Source organism: Plodia interpunctella, chromosome 26 (assembly GCF_027563975.2).
Source record: "Plodia interpunctella isolate USDA-ARS_2022_Savannah chromosome 26, ilPloInte3.2, whole genome shotgun sequence".
Classification (NCBI taxonomy): domain Eukaryota; kingdom Metazoa; phylum Arthropoda; class Insecta; order Lepidoptera; family Pyralidae; genus Plodia; species Plodia interpunctella.
The window spans coordinates 4314774-4340869 of NC_071319.1; the positions used below are offsets into that span (position 1 = coordinate 4314774).

General features: G+C 34.5%; 1 protein-coding gene across 4 annotated transcripts in view; it reads left to right on the top strand.

The window, feature by feature from the left end:
* LOC128681071 (nephrin-like) overlaps nt 1–26096 on the top strand; it is a 298109-nt gene that overhangs the window by 237444 nt on the left and 34569 nt on the right. For all 4 annotated transcript variants that reach the window (XM_053764654.2, XM_053764651.1, XM_053764653.1 and 1 more), the window contains 5 exons: nt 7131–7244; nt 11367–11452; nt 13525–13638; nt 21188–21309; nt 21552–21609. In XM_053764654.2, coding sequence (XP_053620629.1) covers nt 7131–7244; nt 11367–11452; nt 13525–13638; nt 21188–21309; nt 21552–21609 — 494 coding nt within the window. The remainder of the gene's footprint in view (nt 1–7130; nt 7245–11366; nt 11453–13524; nt 13639–21187; nt 21310–21551; nt 21610–26096) is intronic.

Consider the following 26096-nt stretch of genomic DNA (forward strand, 5'->3'; position numbering starts at 1 on the left):
TCAACTTTTACACAACGATTCCAATGCAACTCAGTTCAATTTAGGAATCTAAAAAATCGCATTCATATTAAAAATTAAGTCGATGGTACGAATTTGCGATGCAGTTCAATTTAGGTCGTAAAGTGGAGCGCGTTAATAGAAGATGTTATTTTACGACCGCCTGTCATCTGTCCTTGTCATTCATATCATAACCTGTAACTAATATATTGTTAAAACGTGTTCATGTGTTTTCAAGGGCTATTATTATGCCCGTGTCGTCGGAAAAGGTGAGAGCTGAAAATCAGTGCTGGGCATTTTGTTCAGCGTAACACTGAGCCGTCACCAAGACACTTTTTCATGTAAAATTCAAACCTTACATTTTTCTTAAAAGGCTACAAACTTTTCGGAATCTTTTCGGAATGACCGCTGCGTTCGTTTTCTATAACCAAGTATAGAACTCAGAATCTGGTGCCCGATTCTCACGCAATCGAAGTTCTCTTCATTAGTTTTCTTTATTATTTTCTGAAGGTTCAGCCAGTGTATCTGCAAGTACAAAAAATTACCGTCAAAAAGATCGAGCGAACGCTTCGATAGATCGAAGTTTTTTCGTTTGTAAATTTGCATAAAACGATCGAAAAAAATTGGGGAAAATTGATAAGTTCTGCTCTATTCTTAGTTCTTTTGAACCCTCAAGCTCCTAATTATCTTAAATGCTGGTTCAAATATCTTTCTGACTCCCATGAACGGCAACTACGTTCTTCCAACTCGCGCCTCCTTTATATCCCCCTTTTCCGGACCTGTTTCATGGCCAATTCCTTCGCCCTCCAATCTTCACGACTCTGGAATGCTTTGCCCGCTGACATTACCATCTTAAACAGCAAATTTTCTTTCAAGAAAAGAGTTCATGCTCATCTTTTGGACTGGACTCCTTTTCCTCCTGATTTTCTCTTTTCTGTTTAGCTTTTATCTGTATTTCTTGGACATAATTTTTATTATTTTGGTTTGTATGTATTCATATATTGATATATATGTAGTCTTATGTATATATGCTTTGCTATTTATATTTATATTTTATATATGTAGTTATTATTGTATTTTAGTATGTGGTAGTACTTATTTGTGTTTAAGATATTTTTGCGCCGCGCAACTTTTCTCTGTTTCTCCTAATGGTTAGCCGGGAGAGAATGCTTATAGCATTAAGTTCGCCATTTGTTTATAAGTATGTTTTTACTTGGAACAATAAAGTTTTATAAATAAATAAAAAATGAAGTGAACTTCTATTGTGTGAGAATCCTGTTTATGCTACAGAAAACATCGAGAGTCTGTTGTTAATCGTTCTAAATTTTGATTTCTATATTTACATTCGCAACATTTCCGATAAAAGTTTGTGTCAAAAATTACTCTCTCTCTCTCTTTCGTCTGAGCGTATTTCCGGTTCGGGCGTATGTCCACTTTCCTACTTTTGCGTCTCCACTTCGCACGGTCGCCGCCATCCCTGATTGACAGACCATTGGCCCAATGGCTAACTTTAAGACCTACATTTATTAATTGACGACCTCGGCGGCGCAGTGGTAAAGTTCTTGCCACTGAACCGAGAGGTCCCGGGTTCGATCCCCGGTCGGGTCATGATGGAAAATGATCTTTTTATGATTGGCCCGGGTCTTGGATGTTTATCTATATATGTATATGTTATAAAAATATAGTATCGTTGAGTTAGTATCCCATAACACAAGTATGGGGTAACTTACTTTGGGGCTAGCTCAATCTGTGTGATTTGTCCTAATATATTTATTTATTTATTTATTTATTGATGTCTTAGGAGAAAAGGCTGCGGTGAAGTTTGGTGCGCCGCTTCTTCTTCACCTGCGCTTTGGAAGCCGGCAGTAGACTTAGTTTAAGTAATTTTTTGACGTCAATAAGTGATGTATATCATCCTGTATTGAATAAAGAATTCTGAATTTGAATTTAAGAAAGTAATAATTATGACAAACTTTCTAATGTCATGTTAAACTTTTTTTCTACGTCTTAGAACTCCATTTCGTTTATCCACTTTTGGTATTCCGTCGTGTTGGCAACACCTGGCAACACCTGGCAACATTTAATCAAATCTGCATTTACTCGGCAACGGTTTTGAGCGTTTAATATGCATAGAGCGACACGATCCAGAATCCTCGCCAGCCTAGAATATCGTGTTTGCCTTTAGCTCTAGAAGCCTGGTTTAGTTTAGGAGTTAGACACACTAAAATAATGAAAGACTGAAGTGGGAATAAATATGAACTCTATAGCAATCTATTATATTACATGGAAGATATAGATAAGTTAGAATAATATTAAATTTCTTTCTTACTAATTACCCACATAATTTCTAACACATATATGAGAGTTTCTTTCAAGCGTATGTTTTTGTATCTAAGAAAAAAAGGTTCTTCTATAATTATTCTTACTATTACAAGTTTATTTGTTGGACAAATTAAAAAGCCCCCGACTTTCGATATTCATTTCGCTACAACTTTTGAACGGCTGAACCGATTTTTGATAAAAACCACCGCATAAAAATTTGCTAACAAATAAAAAAACGGCATACAAATATGTTCACCCGTTAAGGAGCTACTGTGCCACGTACACAGACACACTTAGCGGTCAAACTTATAACAGCCCTCTTTTTGCGTCGGGGGTTAAAATTATCGACAAATGCACACCTATTAATTTATTTAATTCAGCAACAAGATTAAACATTACAATCCCGTAGCGTATACAGATGGGTATTATATCCGTTTGGGAGCTACGATGCCACAGTCAAATAGACACGTTAAACTTATAACAACCCTCTTTTTGCGTCGGGGGTTAAAACATATTAAATTAAACATCTAAACCTTGCGAATCACACTATCTTTGAACTAGAACCTTAGTTCTATTTTAAGCTGACGTAACGAACTGCGAACGCAACCTAGAGAATTCGAACCTGTGACTTTCCAATCGCAGGACGGCTTAACCATTGGACCGTTGCCGCTTCAACGAAAGTCATCCGTATAACATAATTTCAAATCGGAATCTAGTATAACATCTCAATGCTGTCAATTTATGTTTTATTTTTATTCAGATCAAGGCTTAGAGTCACTCGTGATCAAGAGATTGGGGAGCGGATGTCTTGTCGGCTTTAAATGAAATTTAAGCTCACCGCACACTGGGCATATTCATGAAAAAACAAATAGTTTTGTCAGGATTTATTTTTGTTTCATTAATTCATTGATATGATTAGTTAATGATTTTATTTCATTGATTAATTCTAAACAAAAGATTTTTAAAAGCAAATAAATTGTTCGGTTAGAATTAACTACCCCACATCCTGCACTATGGAGAACTTGTGTGGTAGCAGTTAGAGTAGTAGTAACATAATAGAGGAGGCAGGGGTAGGTGAAGGGGGGGGGAGGTGCATTTTACGTATTTGTGATATGAGATATATATTCTGTAGTTTATGTGATATAACTCATTTAAAAAAACTGCAAATATAACTTTTTATTTATTTATTCATAAGTACACAAAACAGTAAGTTAGGTGGGTACATGAACAAAAATTATATGAAAATTACATAGTTTCTACGAATTAACCGAAGTGACATAACATATTACATTTTAACTTTAACATTATATACAGTCCGACTCGGCTTGCTTTTATAGACGGCCAAAGCCAATACCAAAATGTAATACAATTTGTCGATTCTTATTCGCGTACAATCAACAATCTGACAGTATCGTTGCAATATCATCGCTATTGCCACAACTCGAAGGTCCAGATAGCTTACTTCACGTGCAGTTCACTGTACTTTGTCGTGAAACCACATGACAAATCAATAAGACTCTAATTTGTTATCAAACTTTGTTACAGTTTTGAGGTATTTGCCACGGAGTTTATCAGGTGTTTCAGCAAAATAAGTTTTAATGTTTGTTTCCTTATTTGGACTGCAGTCCGATAATGAGAGATTTTGAAATAGTTAATAAATTTTCAGTACCTTCAACATGCACACTCGTTGACTATTTTTAATTCACTTGTGTGTATGCGTCTGCTACCCCTATATGGTGCTAAACTAAAAGTTATGTCAGATACGTTAATTTACTCTTTAAGATAATACCGACATGTTGTAAAGTATAAATAATGCAGAATTTTTTGTCATGCATTTAAGAGTATGGCAAACTTTAAGTTTAGGTAAATTAATGGCAGTCGGTAGCGTTAACCCTGCGTATATGTTCCGAAATCGTGCGATCGCAAAAGAAAAATATTTTTGATCTTTTGGATTAAACATTTTTAATAACAAATATATAATGTCTTTGAATGTTGATTCTTGGGTGCTTTGAGCACTGTCATTATAATGTATTATTTGGAAATGAAGCCACGTCTAACACTGCAATTGAGCATAACTTTATCGTAGTGAATATATCACATTTGTGCTGAAAATTCACGCTTCGTGTTTTCATAATTGTGCCAGCTTATCGTCAAACTCAAACAAATTCCGACGCAAATGAACATACGTTGCTTAGTTTGTATGAGAGTTATTATTTATCTCAAGGAAAAACAAGCAATGTACGGACAAGTTTCCGTGAACGACGCAGCACGTTGTGACTCTGTTGTGCTCCGTTATTTTATATAGGTTTTGACACTGACATGCGTTGACGTACGTCGAACCTTCATACGATTTCTACATTCTTCCGCGTTGTCTGTCGACGAACATCATAACGAAGGAGCGCAACTGAGCAATGGGATATAGCTCTAAATGTTTTTTAAAAATTGGCTACTAATTTACAATTTAATAGGTCTTCATCACTGAAAAGGTAATTTTGTAGGTAAATGTTGTATAAAAGAACGGCAAATGCAAAAGAAAATGGAGTTGACTAATTAATAATTGAACTGACATTTAAATTAGAAGTGCCTTTAATATCCAGTGTAGCCAGAATAAATAATAAAACGGCACACGATAAATTTTAATATTAAAATTATTTATTTCAATTAAGCTTTCAATGCCATGAGATCAATAACAAAATTGCATGGCAAATGAAGTCCACTAAAACCTAAAAAGAAAATATATTTATGTCACTTTAGAAATATTATTTGAGTTTTTACATATAATTATAATACAGCAACAGCCTTTTCGACAAAAACTTTAATACTTAATTGTACATTTTATGTCTAATGTTTAGTTGTAAGTTTATGTATTTCTTCGTCGAATATAAATGATATTTTCTTTCTTTTGAAATCGCCTAACGCATGTCTTTTACGACTGCTTACATACATCTATTCTGAACTGGTAACCAGTGTGCAACCTGCACATTGCGATGTTTTCCTTCACCGGAAGCAGGTTTCCTCACGATGTTTTCCTTCACCAAGGAAGCAAGTGGTGGCATACAAAACCTAATATTTATGTAAATACATTCCTTTAAAATCCCAAATTCAAATTTCTTTATTCAATATAGGATGATATACATCATTTATTGACTTCAAAAAAATTACTTAAACGCTTTGGATGTCGGCAGTACACTTAGTACTGCCGACATCCAAAGCGCAGGTGAAGAAGAAGAAGATCCCAAATAGACATCGCACTTAATTTAAGGCTATTAATTAATGTTATGTTAATAAACATTTCCATCGAACAGAAGTATAATTAACACGAAATCTACGTTATTTTGCTTCTTTTCAGAACGTAGAATGAATATTTTAATTTAAAAACTGATGAATACGTTTATTTGTTGTCACAACACGTGTATATCATTAAAAAGAAACAAATTGTGGGTGCACAATGCGGGTTTGCATATCACTTCTCACTATCGAGTCGATTCAAAATGGATTTTAAAAAATAAAATAAAAAATTAAACCCCACCACAGATTAAAAATGCAGTTTTATTATTCGTTGTTGTTGAATTTCGACATAAATACGAAAGGATTACAACTATATACGATGTTACCAAAATTTCCAATAAATATTTCATATTTGTTATAATGTTTATCTAAATGTTATCGAATTTTCACTGAAATTATGTAAATAAACAGTTATCGGTTATTGAGTTTGTTTAAACAATTTCATAATTTCCATATATATTAATACAAAATAATGTGGTTATGTAAATTAAATATTTAGTTCAAATGTGAAATTTTGTTTATTTATCATTTTTTAAATTCAAAACGGAGCATTAATTGCTCTGTTTAATACATTAATGTGATTTTATGTGTGCATATAGATTGAAGGGTGAAGAGTGATTGCTTATTAGCTTTTTACCGCGGGCTGAGTCGCGGGCAACTGCTAATAATAAAACAAAGCAATTTCAATATTTCAAAAATTGCAAATTCAATATTTGAAATTTGTTAATATGTTCAGTGTGCGCCTCGCCTTATGTTCATAACATATGCGTGTCGGTCCGTTTGTAACATTATCCGTAGTGTTGATGGGATAATGGCTAGTTAGTCCGATATAAATATGCGACAGACTAAAAATAATAAGCTCTGATCATTTATCACCTTTATTATAATAGGCAGTAGGTTTAATTAAAATAAATAAGTATATTAGGACGAATCACACAGATTGAACTAGCCCCAAAGTAAGTTCGAGACTTGTGTTATGGGATACTAACTCAAATGATACTATATTTTATAACAAATACATATGTATTTGTTATAAAATATAGTATTAGAATATATCAGAATATAGTATCAGTAGATAAACATCCAAGACCCGGGCCGATCGGAAAAAGATCATTTTCCATTATGACCCAACCGGGGATTGAACGCGGGACCTCTCGGTTCAGTGGCAAGAACTTTGCCACTGCGCCACCTATGTCGTCAAAATTTGTGATTGGACACGAAATTTATGTCTAAAAATGTTTCGTTCGTATCTCACTTTATTTTCATGACAATACAGTTTGATTTTTGTAACTAAATAACTAGGTACAGTTTTAAAACATTAGGTATATGAAAGCTTTTATTCACATATATTTTTATTCATGAAAAAGATAAAGCATACTTGAGCTTAAAAAATATTATTTATCTTTATATTTAACTTGCAATGCAACTATGTCTCGGATGGAATCTCTTAATTTTGAATTTTGCATAAGAATATTAATAAGATCCAAGTATTTTTCTTTCATCATAACTTCATCTTGTTCCAGGTTGGACACACGGGAAGGCGTGACGTCACACTGGTCTGATCCCTCCACCCTCGGCCTTAGGGCCAGCTTCCGAAGCGAGACACGACCAGCTGTGCTCATCCTCACCAAATTAAGGTAAGATTAATTTAAACACTCTGTATATGGCAAGGTTATGTGTCCCATCCTCGCATAGCGCTTTTAATAATAGAATCTGATACCTAAATCTTCGAAAAAAAAAAACAAAAAAATGTTAATTCTGATGATTTTCAACACAGGCGTATTGAATTACTGTGGCTTTAATCAAAATATACAAGTAGAGTAAACCACACATAAATCCACCCAAATTCAAAGCAAAATCATCTCTGTTACTTCATCAAAAGAGTCGAAGTATATAACTTAAATGGGCGTGGGGTTCCGCCCTACTACTACTAAGCGACTAATAGTCTAGCCAGCTGATAGGCAACATCAGCATTCCTAAGGAGAGATGACGTCGGTTAGGCGGCCGGTTCTAAATCACAGCTGAATATTCAACATTTCAAAGTTACTCTTTTACGCTAACTCTAGCCTTCACGGCGTCAAAGAGAGAGAGAGATTGAAGTATATTAAGGAACTTTTTAAACTGTGTTATTATTTATATACTACTAGCTACGCCCCGGGGCTTCGCTCCTGTGGGAATTTAGGGATAAAAAGCACCCTATGTGTTATTCCAGGTTTATTCTACCCGTGTATCAAATTTCATAACAATCGGCCCAGTAGATAATGCGTGAAGAGGTAACAAACTTACTTTCGCATTTATAATATTATTTGGGAAGTTGGGATTTACCTAATTGTTGAACACAACATAACAGTGTAAATATAAAACATGCAAGTGGGAAACTAAGTACAAAGGTACTACTTATTGCTTTAGAAAATTCTTGAAAAAAAAAACGGCGAGTGTTCAGCTTTGATGATACCAAATCGCTTTTTGATATGGATCCGCCGGTTCGAGGCATCGATTGCTTTTTAAAATTGTTAAGGACATTTTCTTGGAACAAGTCATAAGAGGAAAGAACTTCAATAAACAGATGGACAAACTAACATGTGAACATCAAAAAGGTAAACGAAAATAGGTATAGTGTTTTTAAAGTCCACCTTTTATATGAATATTATTTGTATTTTATGCAATAAAATTTAAAAATAGACAAATATAATTTCAAGCGGTGGTGCGTTCAAGCGTCCGCCTGTGGATCGAAAGGTTCAAATCTTATTCGTTCAATATGAGTTTGTATACTAAACTAACTCGCGTATAGTAGTTTTCGTCGACCACCACTTGCTTCCGATGAAGGAAAACATCTGTTATTGCATATAAGCTCAATGCTTTAACTATATCTCATACGATATCCACGAAATCATTCGAAGTAGTAATCTTTGTCGACATTATCCTTAACGACTTCCTCGGCCTAATAGTCATCAAGCCGGACTGCTAAACTGGAGGCCCCGGGTTCAATCCCCGGTCAGGTCAAGATGGAAAAATATCATTTTCTGATTGACCTGGGTCTTGGATGTTTATCTTATATTAGATGTTGCCCGGGGCTTCGCTCCCGTGGGAATTTTGAGATAAAATACAGCCTATAGCAATCTTGTTTAATGTACTTTTCTAATGGTGAAAGAATTTTTGAAATCGGTTCGGTACTTTCGTAGATTACCCACCTCAAACATACAAACTCACAAAACCTCTTTATAATAATAGTATAGATGTATAGGATCCTATAACACAAGCCTCGAACTTATTTTGGGGCTAAATCAATATGTGTGATTTGTCTCTGTATATTTATTTATTCTAGGGCGGGAATCACACATGTTTATCGGACATAATACACAATCCTCTCACTTGCACTGTGTTCGTGCCAAACACCAGTACATCGCAAATCTAATTTAGCATAATGGCTTCGGAGATTCAAAACAATTTGCAAAATCGTGTTACACGTGAGGATTGAAAACAACGTAGCTATGTTTGTACCTTAATGTTGATCCGGTTTTAAATGAATTTATGTTTGTACTAGCTGCGCCCCCGGGGCTTCGCTCCCGTGGGAATTTCGAGAGAAAAATCACCCCAATATGTTATTCTAGGTTATATTCCACCCGTATACCAAATTTCATAACAATCCATCCAATAGATTTTGTTTGAAAGAGTAACAAACATACGTACACATACATCCTTTCCATTTATAATATTAGTAGGATGAAGAGTTTGTCCAAACGCGCTAATCTCGAGAACTATGCTCACTGTCATTGTTTTTACCTAGAATGCGTGAAAAGATGAGTACAAGGGAGCACTTCCCGAAATTCCTGCGGAATTGGAACAATATGGAAGATTTTTTTTTCACAAAGTCGCGAGCGAAAACTAGTATTAAGTATATACCTTGTAAACCCTTATAAACTTCTTATTTCAGAGCTATGGCCTTATTACGTTGAAACGGCGGTGGCAAACCAAAAACTCATTTTCCAAGAAGTTTCCTTCATTTAGAGGTCACAGTAAAATTCGAAGGCTATTAGCTTTTGAATGTTGTCCATTAACAAAAAAACATTTCTTTTTGTTACACTGATTTAGATTACATTGAGATGAGGTTTTTTGCGCAAATTCAAGATTAACTCAGCTTTGGAAATTTTGGCTTCATTCCAGAAATATAAAAATTAATGATAACATTTGACCTAGCGTGGATAGACAATTATTCATATCAAAACAAAATATACAATTTGAAATAAAGAAAAAAAATCATTAAAATGAAAGGATACAGTGTACAAAACCATAAAATCATGTGTCTCAGTGATATAAATGGGCAGTATCTCAGTGCATATTCTATTTAAATAAACACCGCAAGTCACTTCCTCACGAAGGGTTCCGTAAAATATATTGTCTCTAATTTTCTTGTGAGGAACCTCATTGTTTTCGGAAATTAAATGTCTAAATTAATAGGTCGGCATAATCGTAGGCCCTAATGTAAAAGGTTGACGTTTAATTAAATATTTGAAACGCTTTATACAGATTCCTAAATAGTATATTTAATTAACGAAATTATCCCTTATTTCGTCAAATGCTCGATCGATTTTGTTCGAACCAAGAAATTTTTATTGAATTTCTTGTATATATTTTTTTATATTTTGTCACTGCATTGTTTAAAAATTAGAGACGGGAGGGACAGACTTTTTACTTCTCAAGTTAGAACAAAATATTTCCCAAATTATTGGGAAAATAAAAAAACTGTTTTAGATACGTCCAAACCATTTTTAAAGATCTATCCAATGATAGCCGGGTGGTTCGCAGGGCGTTTCGACCACTGCGGCCGCGCTGTCATAACAACCAGTCAATTTTCTTAAGGAAGGAATCATTTCAAAAATCAATAATTCATAAAATAATTGAAATTACTACAGTACAGAGTAATTAATGTAAAGTCATATAGTAAAACTCATTCTTGTCTTTGTTAAAATTTGAAAAATTGTAATGACTACGCGACCGCAGCAGTCGAAACGCTCTGTGAACCACCCAGCCCATAACACTATATTGTTGAACAATTTTTTCATCTTTCAAAAATTTAAGGATCAAATTAAAAAAATATATAATTGTTTCTTTCATTTATAAATGAAAAGGAAGTCGTGTTTAGACGTGTCTGCGTCTCCAGTAGCTCATAAATATATGAATATTAATTTGTTGGTTGAAATTTAAGGCAAAGGCGGTATTTTGTTCGAGATCAAAGCAAACTATATTTTAGTATAAATTAGGAATTTCTGTGTAAACCTTGTTTGAATATTAATTTTATAGCGACAAAGTTTGGTGTCAAAGGGTTCGCTGATTTATCTTGTAACAGTCTTGTTTTAACAGATAGTTAAGGAACCTTACACTAAGCTGTGTGGTCCTTAAAATAACGGGTTGTACTTCGGGAGTGTCGATAGAAATGAAAACTTGAACATGAACGTTGTACATTTTTAACGTCTTGCGAATTTTCGAGGTCACGTGTCCTGACGCGAGTTTAACATTTTTTACCCATCACAAGAAGTGCTGCATTTTGTTAAAAAATTCATGAAGAGCCTAACAATCCAAGTGTCGCCAAGCACAAGTGGATATACTGGCGACCATTTTAAAGAAAGTTCAGGACTCTCTCTCTCATCTGCCCGTGTTCCTGGTCGCATTCGAAGCTATGACGCCCACCGTTCGCGTGAAAAAATTTCCATTCAATTTGGAAGATTTGGTGATGTCATTTTTTGTCCTTTTGTCCACAGACCGGAAGACAGCGGCCAGTACCGATGCAGAGTGGACTTCATCAAGTCCCCGACAAAAAACACCAGGCTTAACCTGACAGTCCTCAGTGAGTACGCATTATTAATTTCATTTAGATGTCAGATGCCTTTAGGCGACTTGAATAAAATCGGGCACCAACCAGTGTTAGCAATAACACACTCGATATGATGATGATGATGAGTTAAAACATAAATTAGTTACAAAATATATACAGACTAGCTTTTTCCCGCGACATCACCCGCGAGTATTTTCACCCCCCCCTATTATTTATAATTATTAAACGCCCTAACACACTCACCGGCCAAACAAATTCGTAGAAATAACGCATTATTACGGTACGGGGCAATCTGATAAGCGCCCTCTAGCGGCCTATAAAGCAATCTCTGCTGATATCATCTAATACCATATAAATCAGGCACATTCGCTGTTCCCTCTTGGATTAGTCTTTCTCGGGGATTTCCCTTGTTTTATTTCCTTAGAACTCATTTTGGTATGTTTTCTTACACGCACAAATAAGTCTGATATATAATAATGTAGTATTAATTTGTCTAACAAAAAAACTTGTAGGTAGTTGTATTGTCCTTCATTCTAAGAGGTATATTTCGGAGCTGTTGTTATATATATATATATATAACAACAGCTCCGAAATATTATATATATATATATAATATATAGCTAGAAGAATACATATACATGTATTCTTATATATATATATATATATATATATATATATATATATATAAGCTTCCCGCTGTCTGTCCTTGGGAATGCTTAGATCTTTAAAACTGCGCAACGGATTTTGTTGCGGGTTTTTTAGACGGAGTGATACCAGAGAATATATGACATGCAAATATTGCACCTGTTCGAAGCCGGGGCAGGTCGCTAGTAAAACATAATGAAAAAGAAACTATATAGGTATATAGTAGAAGATACGACTAGGTAGTCAAATCTTCTATTGGAAATACACGAGAAGAAACAAGACAGAGCGCTGAAATCTTTTGTCCCTCATCACGTGCCAGACCCAATTTGACATGTATGTAATTAACAAGGTCGGGCCGAGTATGTAAATCTTCTATCTCATTTGGTTACACCCATATCGGGTTGCCGGTGTCCATGGCTTCGGTGTTTGCTTACCATCAGGCGACCTGCATGCTCGTTTGCCCACTATATACTATAAACAAGTTTTTTTGTTGGACAATTTAAAAAAAAACCCGACTTCTGACCCGACGACCGAAAATCTGTTCAAAAGTTGAAGCGAAATGAATATTGATTCATTTCGCTTCAACTTTTGAACAGATTTTTATAAAACATATCTAAGAACCACCGCATAAAAATTGGCTATCAAATAAAAGAAATCGCATTCAAATCGGTTTATCCGTTGATGTGCTACGGTGCCACGTACACAGACAGACAGACACACTTAGTGGTCAAACTTATAACACCCCTCTTTTTGCGTCGGGGGTAAAAAAAAAACTTGTCCGTCGTTTATAACATACTTTTTGTCATTCACACCACATATAGGTACTTGTACTAAAAGCAGCTTAATCCAATTGTTAAGACGCCGGTGGATCACACGCCACGTGACGTGAGTTCATATCCCAATCGATATCGAACCTATGTACAGTTGTTTTAATCGACCACTTGCTTCCTTGTAAGTAGAAAAAAAGCCAGCATTACAAGAATTGTTCTTTCCTAAATAGCACGTAACAAAATCCTAAAAACAAACAATATTTAAAGGAAAAGTTTTCTATTCCCGCCTTTTTTTTTCATTAAAAAGAACCAAGTAAAGAACTTTTTAATTTTATTTTCAAGAACGAGATTGTGCTTCACCGTTCGTTATTTAAAATTAATGACTTAATGAATTATGCTCATACGAACACAAGGCTGAATAGCGAAGCGACCTCTTTGGTCATTGGGCTGAACGCATGATGTCTATTGCCAGTATATATGATAGTTAGATGCACGCGAACTTTTGGAAAGAGTGAAGTTCTTTTTTTTTTAATAACTTACCGCCCTAGGGCTTTTCTAGCCACATTATTACCCTAGAGCGCTAATTGGTCAGCTACAAGCCCCATTTGAGGGTAATAAAGACCTACTTACCGAATATGAGAGATGTAAAATTATATTTCTTCTTCACAGTTCCACCAGAGAGGCTGATAATCCTCAACCATGAAGGGAATGAGATCACCAACGGAGTCCTAGGACCCTACGACGAAGGTACCGAAGTCAACCTGACCTGCGTGGCGGTTGGTGGTAAGGAAATTAACACATCTCTCTTTTGCACACTAGCGCCACCAGATGACAGCGTTGCCAGATTTTTTTTTTTGTCAAGTCGGAATTTAGGAAATTTTTGAGTGAAAAAAAGTTACGTATATAACCAAAAGTTTTTGGTTATTTATCTTTTTATTTGAGTTCAAATTACGTTTTCTTAACAAAAGATAGCAAAAATATCGATGAAAATATGAAATTTTAAATCAGATTTACCTATCGTTAAATATAGTTAAGTCTTTCTCGCTTCTCAGTAAGCTGCACTCACGGACGAGTTATTCCCAAAAAGCGGGACTGAGACCGTCCCGCGCGCTGTCCCGCGCGGGACATTTAATTTTGATTTAAGAATCGGGACAATAAAACACTAACATTGCTAATAACTTAACTAGATGTTGTTAACAACTTGTAGCATGTTAATTTGTTGTCTGGCAACGCTGGGGCCCACTCTTTTGATAGATAAACTCTTTATTGCACCATTCACAAATTAGTTATAAGTTACAACAAGATATTCAAACATAATTATTATTACTAGATATTCAATTACATAGATATTCAAACACCAAGAGTGCAAAGGCGGACTTTGCTAATGCAATTTCTTCCAGCCAACCTTTGGATGGAACTTAACAGTATTAAATAAATAGACAAAAAATAAAATATTAAAATAAAAAGATATAGGAGAAATATATGAACATACAGACAAGAAATATATGAACATGTATGTTCATTGTCATGAACATGTATGTTCTTGTCTGTAGACAAGAAATATATGAACATACAGACAAACGTAAATGTTATAGCGTGTTATAGAACAATTAATTAATATATAATAGATTAAAGAAGAATAATATAATGAGATTTTTGCACACAATTGATATCACAATTTATTTATATAAAAAAATAAACAAATTATGTGCTACACTAAATTAGAGGATTTTATTACAGAGTATTATAGATTTTCGTTATACATTTTAGTCACAATTAAATATAGACGGATTTTGGTTGACACCGCTTTAGTAAATTTTGGGGAAAAAAAAATTATTATTATTATTTTCTAATCCTAATTAATATTACAATACGAAAGCTTGTCAGGGTGTATGTGATGTTTGTTGCTCTTTTACGCCATATCTACGGGACGGATTGTTATGAAATTAGGTATTCGGCTTGAATATAACTTGGAAGCACATAGGGAGCGTTTTAACCCGAAATTCCCACGGGATCAAAGCTCCGGGGCGCAGCTAGTTTTCTAATAAAATACTGTCCCTTTTAAACATGAAAAAACATTCCGTTTAAAAGTTTAATTATCTTGTAGAAATTTAAATGGACATTTGCACTGTTCAATTTGTATTATGCAAGGAAACTCTTGCGAGGAATCCTGGATTTATGTATATGTTAAGCAGATGGCAGTATTATGAGATAAATTATGTCCTAGATTTCAGCGTTCTAGATTTACTAATGAATTCTATGCCAACAATTGAATTATTTGATCGGGATTTGTCTATAAATCGCCGAAAATAATTTTAGTGTAATTAAATTACTACTTATTAGACTAAAACTATAGTCTAACATATATTTTCCGTCGATAATCAGTAGCGATTGACCCGTCGTTAATAATTAAAGACCACTTACTTTCATAAGATTAATGTAATGTCAAAATTATTGAGATTAATACTTAAAGCTATTTTCAGTGTATGATGTATTTTTGTACATTGATTACAGGTCGATCTCTAAAAACCCTTGTATAAAATTACTTAACACTAGTTACTTAGAAAGCTTTATAATAATAACTGGATTTTATCTCCTACCCAAATAGTGAAAATAACTTATCAGACTGCGCAAATTAAATTAAAAACCGACACTAAAATATACATAACTATAAAATTCAGTTTATATCAACGGAACCTCACCACAACAACAGAAGCCACAAGTAGATTTATACTTCTTAAAACAAAAGGAGGCAAATAAAACAAAACCGAAGATAGTACAATTTTAACGAGCCACAGCACTGGCATAAAATAAAAATAAAACTTTAGAAGTTCCAATTTTAAATTTCAGCTAGAGAAGTAACATTGTTTTTTTTTCTTCTTTTTAACATCGAAATAGAACATATTTACGGAGAAATAATAACTCTGGCTGACCCAAAATTGATAAGTTGGTTGTCAACATGTACGACTTTTGTTTAAGGTTTTTGGGGTTCCACAACTGAAGGGTTGAACATAAGTCAAATTTTATTAAAGTCACTTGAAGTTTGTACTACTAAAATATTTTCTCGGAACCCTTGAAGTTCAATTAATAATAGTTCAATTAATTAATAGTCCGACTCGTAATCTTTTCTAAATGCCAGTAGTTTGTAGCTTTTTGAATAATACCTATAATATAAAATTTTACGTGAAAAAGTGCCTGTAAAGGTCTAATTTGAGAACAAATGCTTTTGGCTTTGACGGGACCTGTTTTATTTAAAAAAAAACACGCAAAAACGCTCATATTTTTATTTCATGAAAACACGAGGGACAATGAGGTGTCCACCGAAAAAAAAAAGAACGTTTTGATGTCCGAATCAAGCGCAGATCTTTTAATTCTTATTTAGCGGGTATTTCATTAAATCAGTTGTAGGGAACCCCTATCAAACGTCACCAAGTCGCGCTGGTGTTATACCGAAAATATCCAATTCATATGTAAGTATACGTACTGATTTGAAGCAAATCAAAAGCTGCAGCGTTTTCATGTTATGTTATTAATATACGTGTTATGTAAAACTGTACATATAAGAAATAAGTAAGTGGGCTATGTCTGTACATAGGAGATATTAAAGAAAAATAATTACGGTGGTATTTATGGGACTAATAGAATATTTTTTTGAATGTTTGTTTGTCTGTCTGTATTATTAAGCGGAAAAATCCTGACCTTTGTTGTTTCATAACTGACAATACAGCCTGAAACTAGATATGAAAGAGAAATGATAATATGATACCATCTCGTCGAGCTATATACTGTAGTCTCTGAACGCCCAAGAGGGGTATGATCTTCGCTCGACGCAAATTTTTCAAACTTAAACTCATATTATTTATTGCATATCATGTGTTCACATAGGTTATACATAATTGTGAGTACAGCAAAATAATATAATATAAAAAAATATAATAATGCTATCGGTAGGTACATACAATAAGTTTATTTATATAAGTTAAAAAATTTATTAATATAGATTGACAAGAAGTCGCTTCTGCTTATTCCTTGAACTCATTTCACCATACTTAGTTTGACAAGGGTAGCACACCGCGACCCTTTTGTTACCCACAATTTTTTTATACCCCGTTGTAACACAGCTTCCGTTGTTTTAGCATTTCCGCTGAGTTTTCGTGGTTTTCGTGGTTTACCGCTTTGTTAACTAACATAATGGAATCGTGATGACTTTTAACTACTGATGAGCTTCTCAATGAAGAGCGGAAAAATCAAACACGCAACATATTTTTGATATAGGAATTTAATAAAATCTTACACCAGTGTTACCATTTCGAATAATATATTTTAACATATTTTTTTTTAATTATCATTGTCATTCAATCCAACATATATTATATATATATATGTTGGATTGAATGACAATTTGATGAAAACAAAACTATATGATAATACACACTATGAAATGTGACTATGAATTATGACAAAAATAATTACATTATTGATTTTTTTCACTATTGAAAGTCAGATTGTCCAAACAACAAATGCTAGATGACATTTCATATATAAAAGCAAAATATGTGACATTCTACACAGAGATTTTATTTTATAAATACAGAACTAAAGATACGCAAATTGTAGCAAAACTGTAGTGTAAGTAGGGACCATACTAAGAACTTAGAGGAGCAGAACTGCATCGAATAAAAGTCGAGTCAAACTCAGAAGTTGTTGGCATCCTCTCTTCTTTAGAAAAGAGCTGACAATTACCAAACGGCTGAACGGACATTTTCTAATCATAGTTAAGAACACACAGTGTGTTAGGAACACACTAGATTAATTATCTTTCAAATAATAAAAAAAAAAAACTAGATCAAAATCGGTTCAGCCGCTTGGCTTGTACGATGCCACAGATAGACAGACACACAGATACACAGACTAGTTAAACTTACAAATATCCTTCTGACGTCGGGGGTTATAAAAAGAAAAGATTTTTACTAAATATGATGTTCGGGTCCAGTTTTTATTGTCGTCAGAAGAGATCTAGGTTCATTCAAAGCGCGACAATAACGGGATGAGACAACTCTTCAACGGTGGTACCGTTGAAGAGTTGTCTCGTCGGGAGCGCATGCATAACATTAGAATGCGTTGTCATCCATACTAAACTTGAATGAAACGAGGTACACGCAAATATAAAAGACTAGATGCGACACGTGGTGTTACCTAAGTAATTAATTTAAAAAAAAACCCTTTTATGTGCAGTATAGCACAATCTACTTTGTAAAGCGTCATTGACTATCAAACTGTTGGAGCAAATCTACGCGGGTCTCATACTTTGGGGTTGACGAGTACCCTGCGTTAATCAAATCACGTATCTCAATATATTATAATATTAATATTGGCCCCAACCGTTTGGGCCTGATGAAGTAACAAACATACAAACTTTCGCCTTTATAATATTAGTGAGAAATACATTTTTTTACGTACCGTTGTAATGAAGGGGGCTGTAAACAAAAATAAATCTAGCGTATGCTACTTTCCCATAAAGATGCTCGCACATCCAGCACAATGCCATTTGTACAATTAGATCTTTATATAACCACAGAAAATTTCATAGATAGTGCATTAAATATGTCCATGTGGAAAAATTTAATCTCTGAAAAATAAATTGTTGAGTAAAGGTCCTTACATGTGATATGTCCGTTCGTTGGACTTGTCTTAGTCTTATTTTATGTATATATAAGCTTTTGCCCGTGGCTTCGCCCGCGGCGGTATGTCCTTCTCCATACTTCAACTAAATGTATGCCAAATTTCAAGAAGATTGGTTGAGCAGATAGAGCGTGAAGAGGTAACAAACAAATAAACAAACTTAATTTCGCATTTATAATACTAGTTAAGATTTGGATTCCTACAACCCATTATATTATCTCAATATGTTGTTGCGCTCGATGTTAACTCGCATGAAGAAGAAGAAGAATTTGTGGTGCTATACACATTTTATTTTCATTACCTATGTTGCTTTTATCATGTAATCTGTCTCTTGTTGCTGTACTGTACCTTTAATTCGTGTTTGTATGTTAGTTACAAATAAAGATTTATCTATCTATGTAAACACTGAAAGTATAAAATATGTTCTCAATTCAATACATATATTCCTTAGTCATCCTGTAGCAAATTTTATCGAATCACAATAATGTTTTGGTTTGAGAAAAAGTGGGAAATTCAAACGAAAAAAAGCAATGAGGAGAATGATCTGTCACAGGATGAGTACGGTTCAATTTAAAATAACATAAAAAACACTACAAATCCAATATTTCCCAATGTTACCATAACTTCAATTAATGACAAGAAATTAATTAACGTTGATACTATATGACACAGAATCTGCAAAAAACATTATATTACCTTATGTTTTTGTTTCTCGTTTCCAATTTGGGTTCCTGAAGGACGCAGGCGTCGAGGTAGACCACGAACAAGATGGCGGGATGATTTAGACAGGTTTCGGCGTGGTTGGCAACAAATGGCTCAGTATAGAGACCTTTGGAAGACAGAAGGGGAGGCCTTTGCCCAGTAGTGGGACACAAAATACAGTCTATAAACAAATAATTCTCTCGTTCTCATCTCTCGTTTTCCCGGTTTCTTCCTCAGTCAATGAGCGTCGGAGACCAGGGTCCGCTTTTCTACATTTTCGTCTACACTTCGCACGGTCGTCGGCATACGTAGTTGTTAGACCATTGGCACGCATATCATCTTAGAAAACATTTTGGCATAAACGATCACCATTGAATATAATAATAATTACCTAAAACATTACGCAGTGCATAAAAACACAAACAAAAGTGCACATAAATAAAAACAAAGACAAATGTTATACCACGAATTTCGAAGACTCGTACGCCAAATTTACGGCGTCGAAAATTTGATTATATTTCGTCAAAATGTTGTTACATTTCTCATTTGTGTGTTCATCTGTATCATTCGTATCAATATTTCTCGTGATATCTATTAAATCTGTGAGTTTGAATCCCAAAAACACCATAATAATTATGTAATAAGCCAGTTGCAAACTCGATGATATTGTAATAGCTACAAAAAGTGCTCCTATGTTTATCCAACGGTTGTCGAATAAAATCTTGAGAATCAAATAAAATAAGTAAAACAATATCAGAGAAATATTCAAAATCGAACATATGTTTTTGCATATCATCACATGTTTATTATTCTGTTGATCTTAGTCGATTTTTTGAAGCAACAACACTAATTTGAAATTATTTTCCCTATGCGTAAACGTCAAAATGCTTACAACCGCGAACTGTACGACAAAATTGAAATAAAGACAACCGTACACGTAAAAAAAAACTTCACACTGCTATAATTCTTTTTTGACATTGTAAAACAATAAAGCAATATGTTAATAACGTTAGCATAACGATATTATTAATTTTAAGTTCACTCATGACATTTTTGCAGATTACATTTTTTTTTCTGTGCTAAAACGCTAAAAATGTAATGAGATGATTTAAATATTGCATGGCAACCAAGATCTGTTATTGGAATCATGCTTACAACTCTGGCGTTAAAACTTTCCATAAGTAGGTCGATAAAATTTAATTCATCAAATAGATTGTGATTAAGCTGTTATTAAATGGAAGTTACTTACTAGAATTAGAAACTCTACCTACATTCTTTGTGACATGCTGATTAAAAAGGCCGACAAGGTAACCGTGTTGATATGTAGCGTTTAACTATCTTATTAGATATATCTTAAAAAAAGATTAGCTGTATAACAGTTATATAACAGTACAAACTGAATAAAAATCCATAGCGTGGTTTTAAAGGAGAAAGCCCAGAAACATACAGGCGCGGAGGGCGAATTTGTTGTGTGTATATAGTAATTTTATTCTGAAACGAAGCCTATGTCCGCGGCTTCGCCCGCGTTTATTTCTTGCGTCCGCTCTTGATACTACTGCAGCCTTATTTTATTTTTGTTATAGTTCTATGTTTATGTATAGATTACCAAGCCAATTTCAAAGTATGAAGTATTTTTTTAACCCCGACGCAAAAAGAGGGGTGTTATAAGTTTGACCACTAAGTGTCTGTGTACGTGGCACCGTAGCTCATCAACGGGTGAACCGATTTGTTCTTCTAGCTAATTCTTATGCCGTGGTCTTTGAATATGTTTGATCAAAATCGGTTAATCCGTTCAAAAGTTGTAGCGAAATGAATATTCATAGTTTTTATTTGGTTAACAAATAAACTGTTAGCTAGTTGGAAAACTAATTTATAGACCAAAGGACACACAAAGGATACACCTTTATTTATTGAATTTGTCTAACAAATAAACTTGTTTTATTCACAGGTCGACCTACAGCCCGCGTCTCGTGGTGGAAGTCTCACGCTCTCCTGGCCAACTCTGAAGCTCGAGCTACTGTGTCCTTTAGGCTACATAGATCTGATTACGGCACCGAAATCACATGTCAGGTAAATTACTTGATAATAGTTTTTCAAGTGAATGCTTCTTTAGCGGCGTTGTGCGCTTTTTGTGACGGGTAAAAAATGTTAAACTCGCGTCAGGACACATGACCCCGAAAATTCGTAAGACGTAAAAAATGCACAACGTTATTCAAGTTTTCACTTCTGCCGGCACTCCCGGAGTGCAACGTTTTTTTTTTTTTCATATAACCTTTATTTTCTAGATACTAAAACTTGTAACTTTTTCACAGGCTGTAACGGATCCTTCAATCACACCGGTCTCAGAGAGCCTCTCCATTGAAATCAACCGTAAGTGCAATTATAAATCCATATAGTGCACTAATATTATAAAATGTGAAAGTATGTTTGTTTATTTGTCCTTATTTCACGTCAAAACTTAGCATTGGACTGTGATTTTTGGGGTGCAGATGAGGTGGAAAGCTGGAGAGTGACATATTATGTAACTTTTTGTCGCGATCAAAGTCACGGGAAGCAAAAAAAAGTCTTTAAAAAACTGTTCACCGAAATGAAGCCATGGAAGTTGACTGAAGAAATAATAAATGTATATAGATATATAGAAATAATAATAAATATATAGGGGGATATTACACAGATTAGCCTCTAATTAAGTTTAAAATTAACTCAACAATACTATATTACATACTAATTGCACCATGGGTCTTCGCTCCCGTGGGAATTTCGGGATAAAAAGTACCGTATGTATTATTCCAGGTTATATTCTACCCGTGTACCAAATTTCATAACGATCAGTCCAGCAGATTTTGCGTGAAAGAGTAACAAACATACACACATCATTATAATTTTTAGCCCATATCAACCTGGATATAGACTTCCTCTTTTCGCCCCACAACCTGCGGTCGTAGGCCAACCTTATCCTTGACCAATGTCGCCTGACCAGCAGCGGGCTGGTTTACCAACCGATCTCTGTGCCTCTACTCAACCAATCACCTTGAAATTACCATACATACACGTAGTTTGAAGTATCCAGAAGGACTTTCATCCGTGAAAAATGACATTGATTCCCGTGAGATATGACGCGGGCGAAGCCGCGGGCATAAGCTGGTATTTAGGATACATAAACATCCAAGGGTCTGGACAATCTGAAAAAGATCAATTTCTATTTCGAACTGACCGGGGATCGAACCCGGTACCTCCATAGTGCATCATTCCAGAATGATAAACAAATACAGACAAATCACACAGATTGAGCTAGCCCCAAAGTAAGTTCGAGACATGTGTTATGAGATACAAATTATATATATATACATAACTTGTCCATATATATCAGAAAAAGATCATTTTCCCATGACCCGACCGGGGTTCCAACTCGGGATCTCTCGGTTCAGAGGCAAGCACTTTACCACTGCGCCACCGTCGCCAACGAATACTTGAATGATAACCATTATGTTTCAGATTTAGTTCCTATTCTTTACTCCGAGCGTGTACACAGACAGACTCACCTTACACACGGTCGTACGCCTACTTAAAATACTATTATGCACCCGTCAAGTTAATAAAAACATATTCCTTCCATATACATTTTATCTCATCCCCAAAAACCTTGATTGACGCATCATTACCGCTCTAAACGTGACTTGGCAGTTCATCTTGCTTCTCTCTCGCACATTCAATAATGACTATTGCCCTCCCTGTCACGCGATGGGATTATTATGTCGATATTAGATGAATGTTATGATATTGTGATGATTTGTATCGGTGGGTAGAAAAGTGATCCGTGAAATTATTTTGTGACATTTTTCTCAATTACTTTGAGTCATAATTTCAGCCCTTTTCCCGCCTAATACTGAGCGTAGGCCTGTCTTCGCGTACGCCACCCTTCTCTGGCCTTACTGTGAAAGGTTTATTTATTTATCTGTTAAATGAAATACATTAGAATATAATAAATATATTATATGATACTGCGTTTAGCTTTTATTAAAAGGAATTATTTCAATTGATAACACACAATTTTTACTCTTTGTAACTATCGTATTACTTATCGTATACGTAATATTTTCCTGAGAATTCGAAAATGAGAATCACAGTATTAGGTAATCAATGGTTAACGAAAATGTGTAGCCTGTTAAATAGTAATTAATATTATAGTTATTCATTATATCTATTTGTTTTAATAGAATGCAGTTATTAAGTGCCAACCGAAACAATTAGGTCAATAAGAAAACAAAACAAAAGTATCCCCTGTGACCCGATAAATAACAACTTATATCCACACACAAAACAAACCCAAAACGCGAAAATCGCTTAACATAAATCTTGATGAAATCTCACTGTGCATCGCGATGTTAATCAGATTGGAACTTTTTAATTGACAGCTTGATATACTGATACACTTTTGACTCCAACTGTACCGACATTGATATTGGGTGCAGATATTTTTTAAAGGATGCTGTAAATAATGACGTAATACGTTTGGGAGATTTTGGTGTGATAAAGCGATTTTTTTTATGTGATGGTACCTATATGAGGAAATATTTGATTTTCGTCGTAATATTTTTATTCAAACGTGTGTATCTATTTGCACAAATTAAATGGTTACGTCAGCACACAGTTCGTTTACATATTTATTACAAATTGCTGGAATAAAAACTAAATTCAAAATTTTTTTATCCATCATAACAAATTTATTTATTAAACAAATTAAAAAATTCCAGACTAATATTCATTTCGCTACAACTTTTGAACGGCTGAACCGATTTTAATCAAACATATCTAAGCATCAAATAAAAAAAAACCGCATCCAAATCGGTTCACCCGTTGACGAGCTACGGTGCCACGTATACCGAAAGCCAGACAGACACAATTACCGGTCAAACTTATAACACCCCTTTTTTGCGTCAGGGGTGAAAATTGCACACCGCCTCTGATGAAGTTTTTATTTCAAAAAAAATATTTATTTATCCACAAGACATGTTCAAATCTCGATTCGAGGTGAAATATGACTCGGGTCGGCCCAGTTTCGGAGCGACGACCTTCCCAACTTACCCCATATTTCATTTATTGTTCCTGAAGTCTTGGATTTGTTTTTGGTTTAAACCTATACATACTTAATAAGTTGTATTGGTATTCTTGGTAATGTTTCGGTTCCGCAGAAAGCGTAAAATGTAGATGAATTTCCTTTTAAAAACGAATACTGAAATAATAATCAAAGCGTTAATATTTTGGCATATTCGAGTATCCTGTACTGGTTTTTGCGCGCGGTTGAGTAGATAAAGCGTGAAGACGTACAGACAAACTTACACCCGCATATTTTAATATTATATAGTCATCATAATATCGAACACTGGTGTCATATTTTATTAAAGTCGCCTAAAGGCATCTGGCATGACTTTTTCGACTACTTACCGCCATCTAGTGGCAGGTAGTCGCATACACACTAGTGAACTAAACTGTCCACCAGTGTGCAGGTTTCCTCACGATGTTTTCCTTCACCAGAAGCAAGTGGTGGTCTATGAACTATATAATGTCATGTCTATAAAGTCAGATTGGTATACAAATTCATATGGCACGAGTAGGATACGAACGTGAGACCTTTCGATCCACAGGCGGGCGGCTTAACCATTACACCACCACCGCTTCGAATATAATATTATATACCTAATTAAAATTAGGATTATGACTTAAGACAGTATTGACCTAGGTTTATATTCAAAACATTTTTTCCAAAATTTCCGTGTGATTCTCTCCTAGAATAGGATAAAGGATACGTAGTCCAGGCAACTGATAGCCACCAATAGCATTCCTGCGGAGGCTTGACGTCAGAGAGACCGGATGTGAAAACATGGCCAAATCTTAAAAAATTATAAGTCTCGCGCTGACTCTTGTCTTCGCGGCGTCACAGCTCCGAATTCACATTCCGAACATGCAGAGATGAGATAGAATAGCTATCTACAATTGAAACATAGAATTATAATCCTAATAAACAAAGGGAAGCGAACAAGCGACAGGCGCAGTAGAGCTTGACATTTTCATTTCCCGAATTTATTTCAGGAAATGTATAGAATTCACTATATTCAGACATGACAGGATAAGGTTTTTACAAAAAATATATGGTGAACTAGCTTTTGTCCGCGGCTTCGCCTGATTTAATTTTAAAGTTAAAGTCCTTTTCCACACTTCAAACTACATGTATGCAAAATTTCAAGAAGATTGATTGAATGGATAGAAACAATATAAACAAATAAACTTGCTTTCGCATTTATAAGTTAAGATTAGAATACTTTTTTCTAATAGCTCATATGACAGTATTTGGAGTCAAAAAGTATTTGTAATGTAACCTACCTACAAAATTTTGTCACAACAAAAAAAAATTAATTCGCGTAATTAATAAAACTCATGAATTTAAGTGACACATAATTATTATACTTTAGTTAATAAAAATTAAAATGCATACATTTTCATTGATTAAGCAGTTAAATGGTCAATTGGCTTTTTGAATGTAGTACTATGTTAGTAAAGGCTGTTATCATAATTGGTATAAGTACTTACAATGGTGGTGCGGTCTTGGCAGCGCATTGAACAATGACGCCATGCCTTGCGGTCATATTTTGGCATAGTTACTAGCGACAGTTGTTACAATTGATACAGATATCATAATTAATAGCCTGATTTTATTTCATCCTTAAATGTTATGAAAATAAGTCGCATCTGAATACGCTATATGTGATATCTGAACACGGTAAACTCTAAAACTACCGCACGATTTTTTGTACGGTTTTAACAAATAGATACTGTGATTCCTAAGGAAAGTTTAGGTG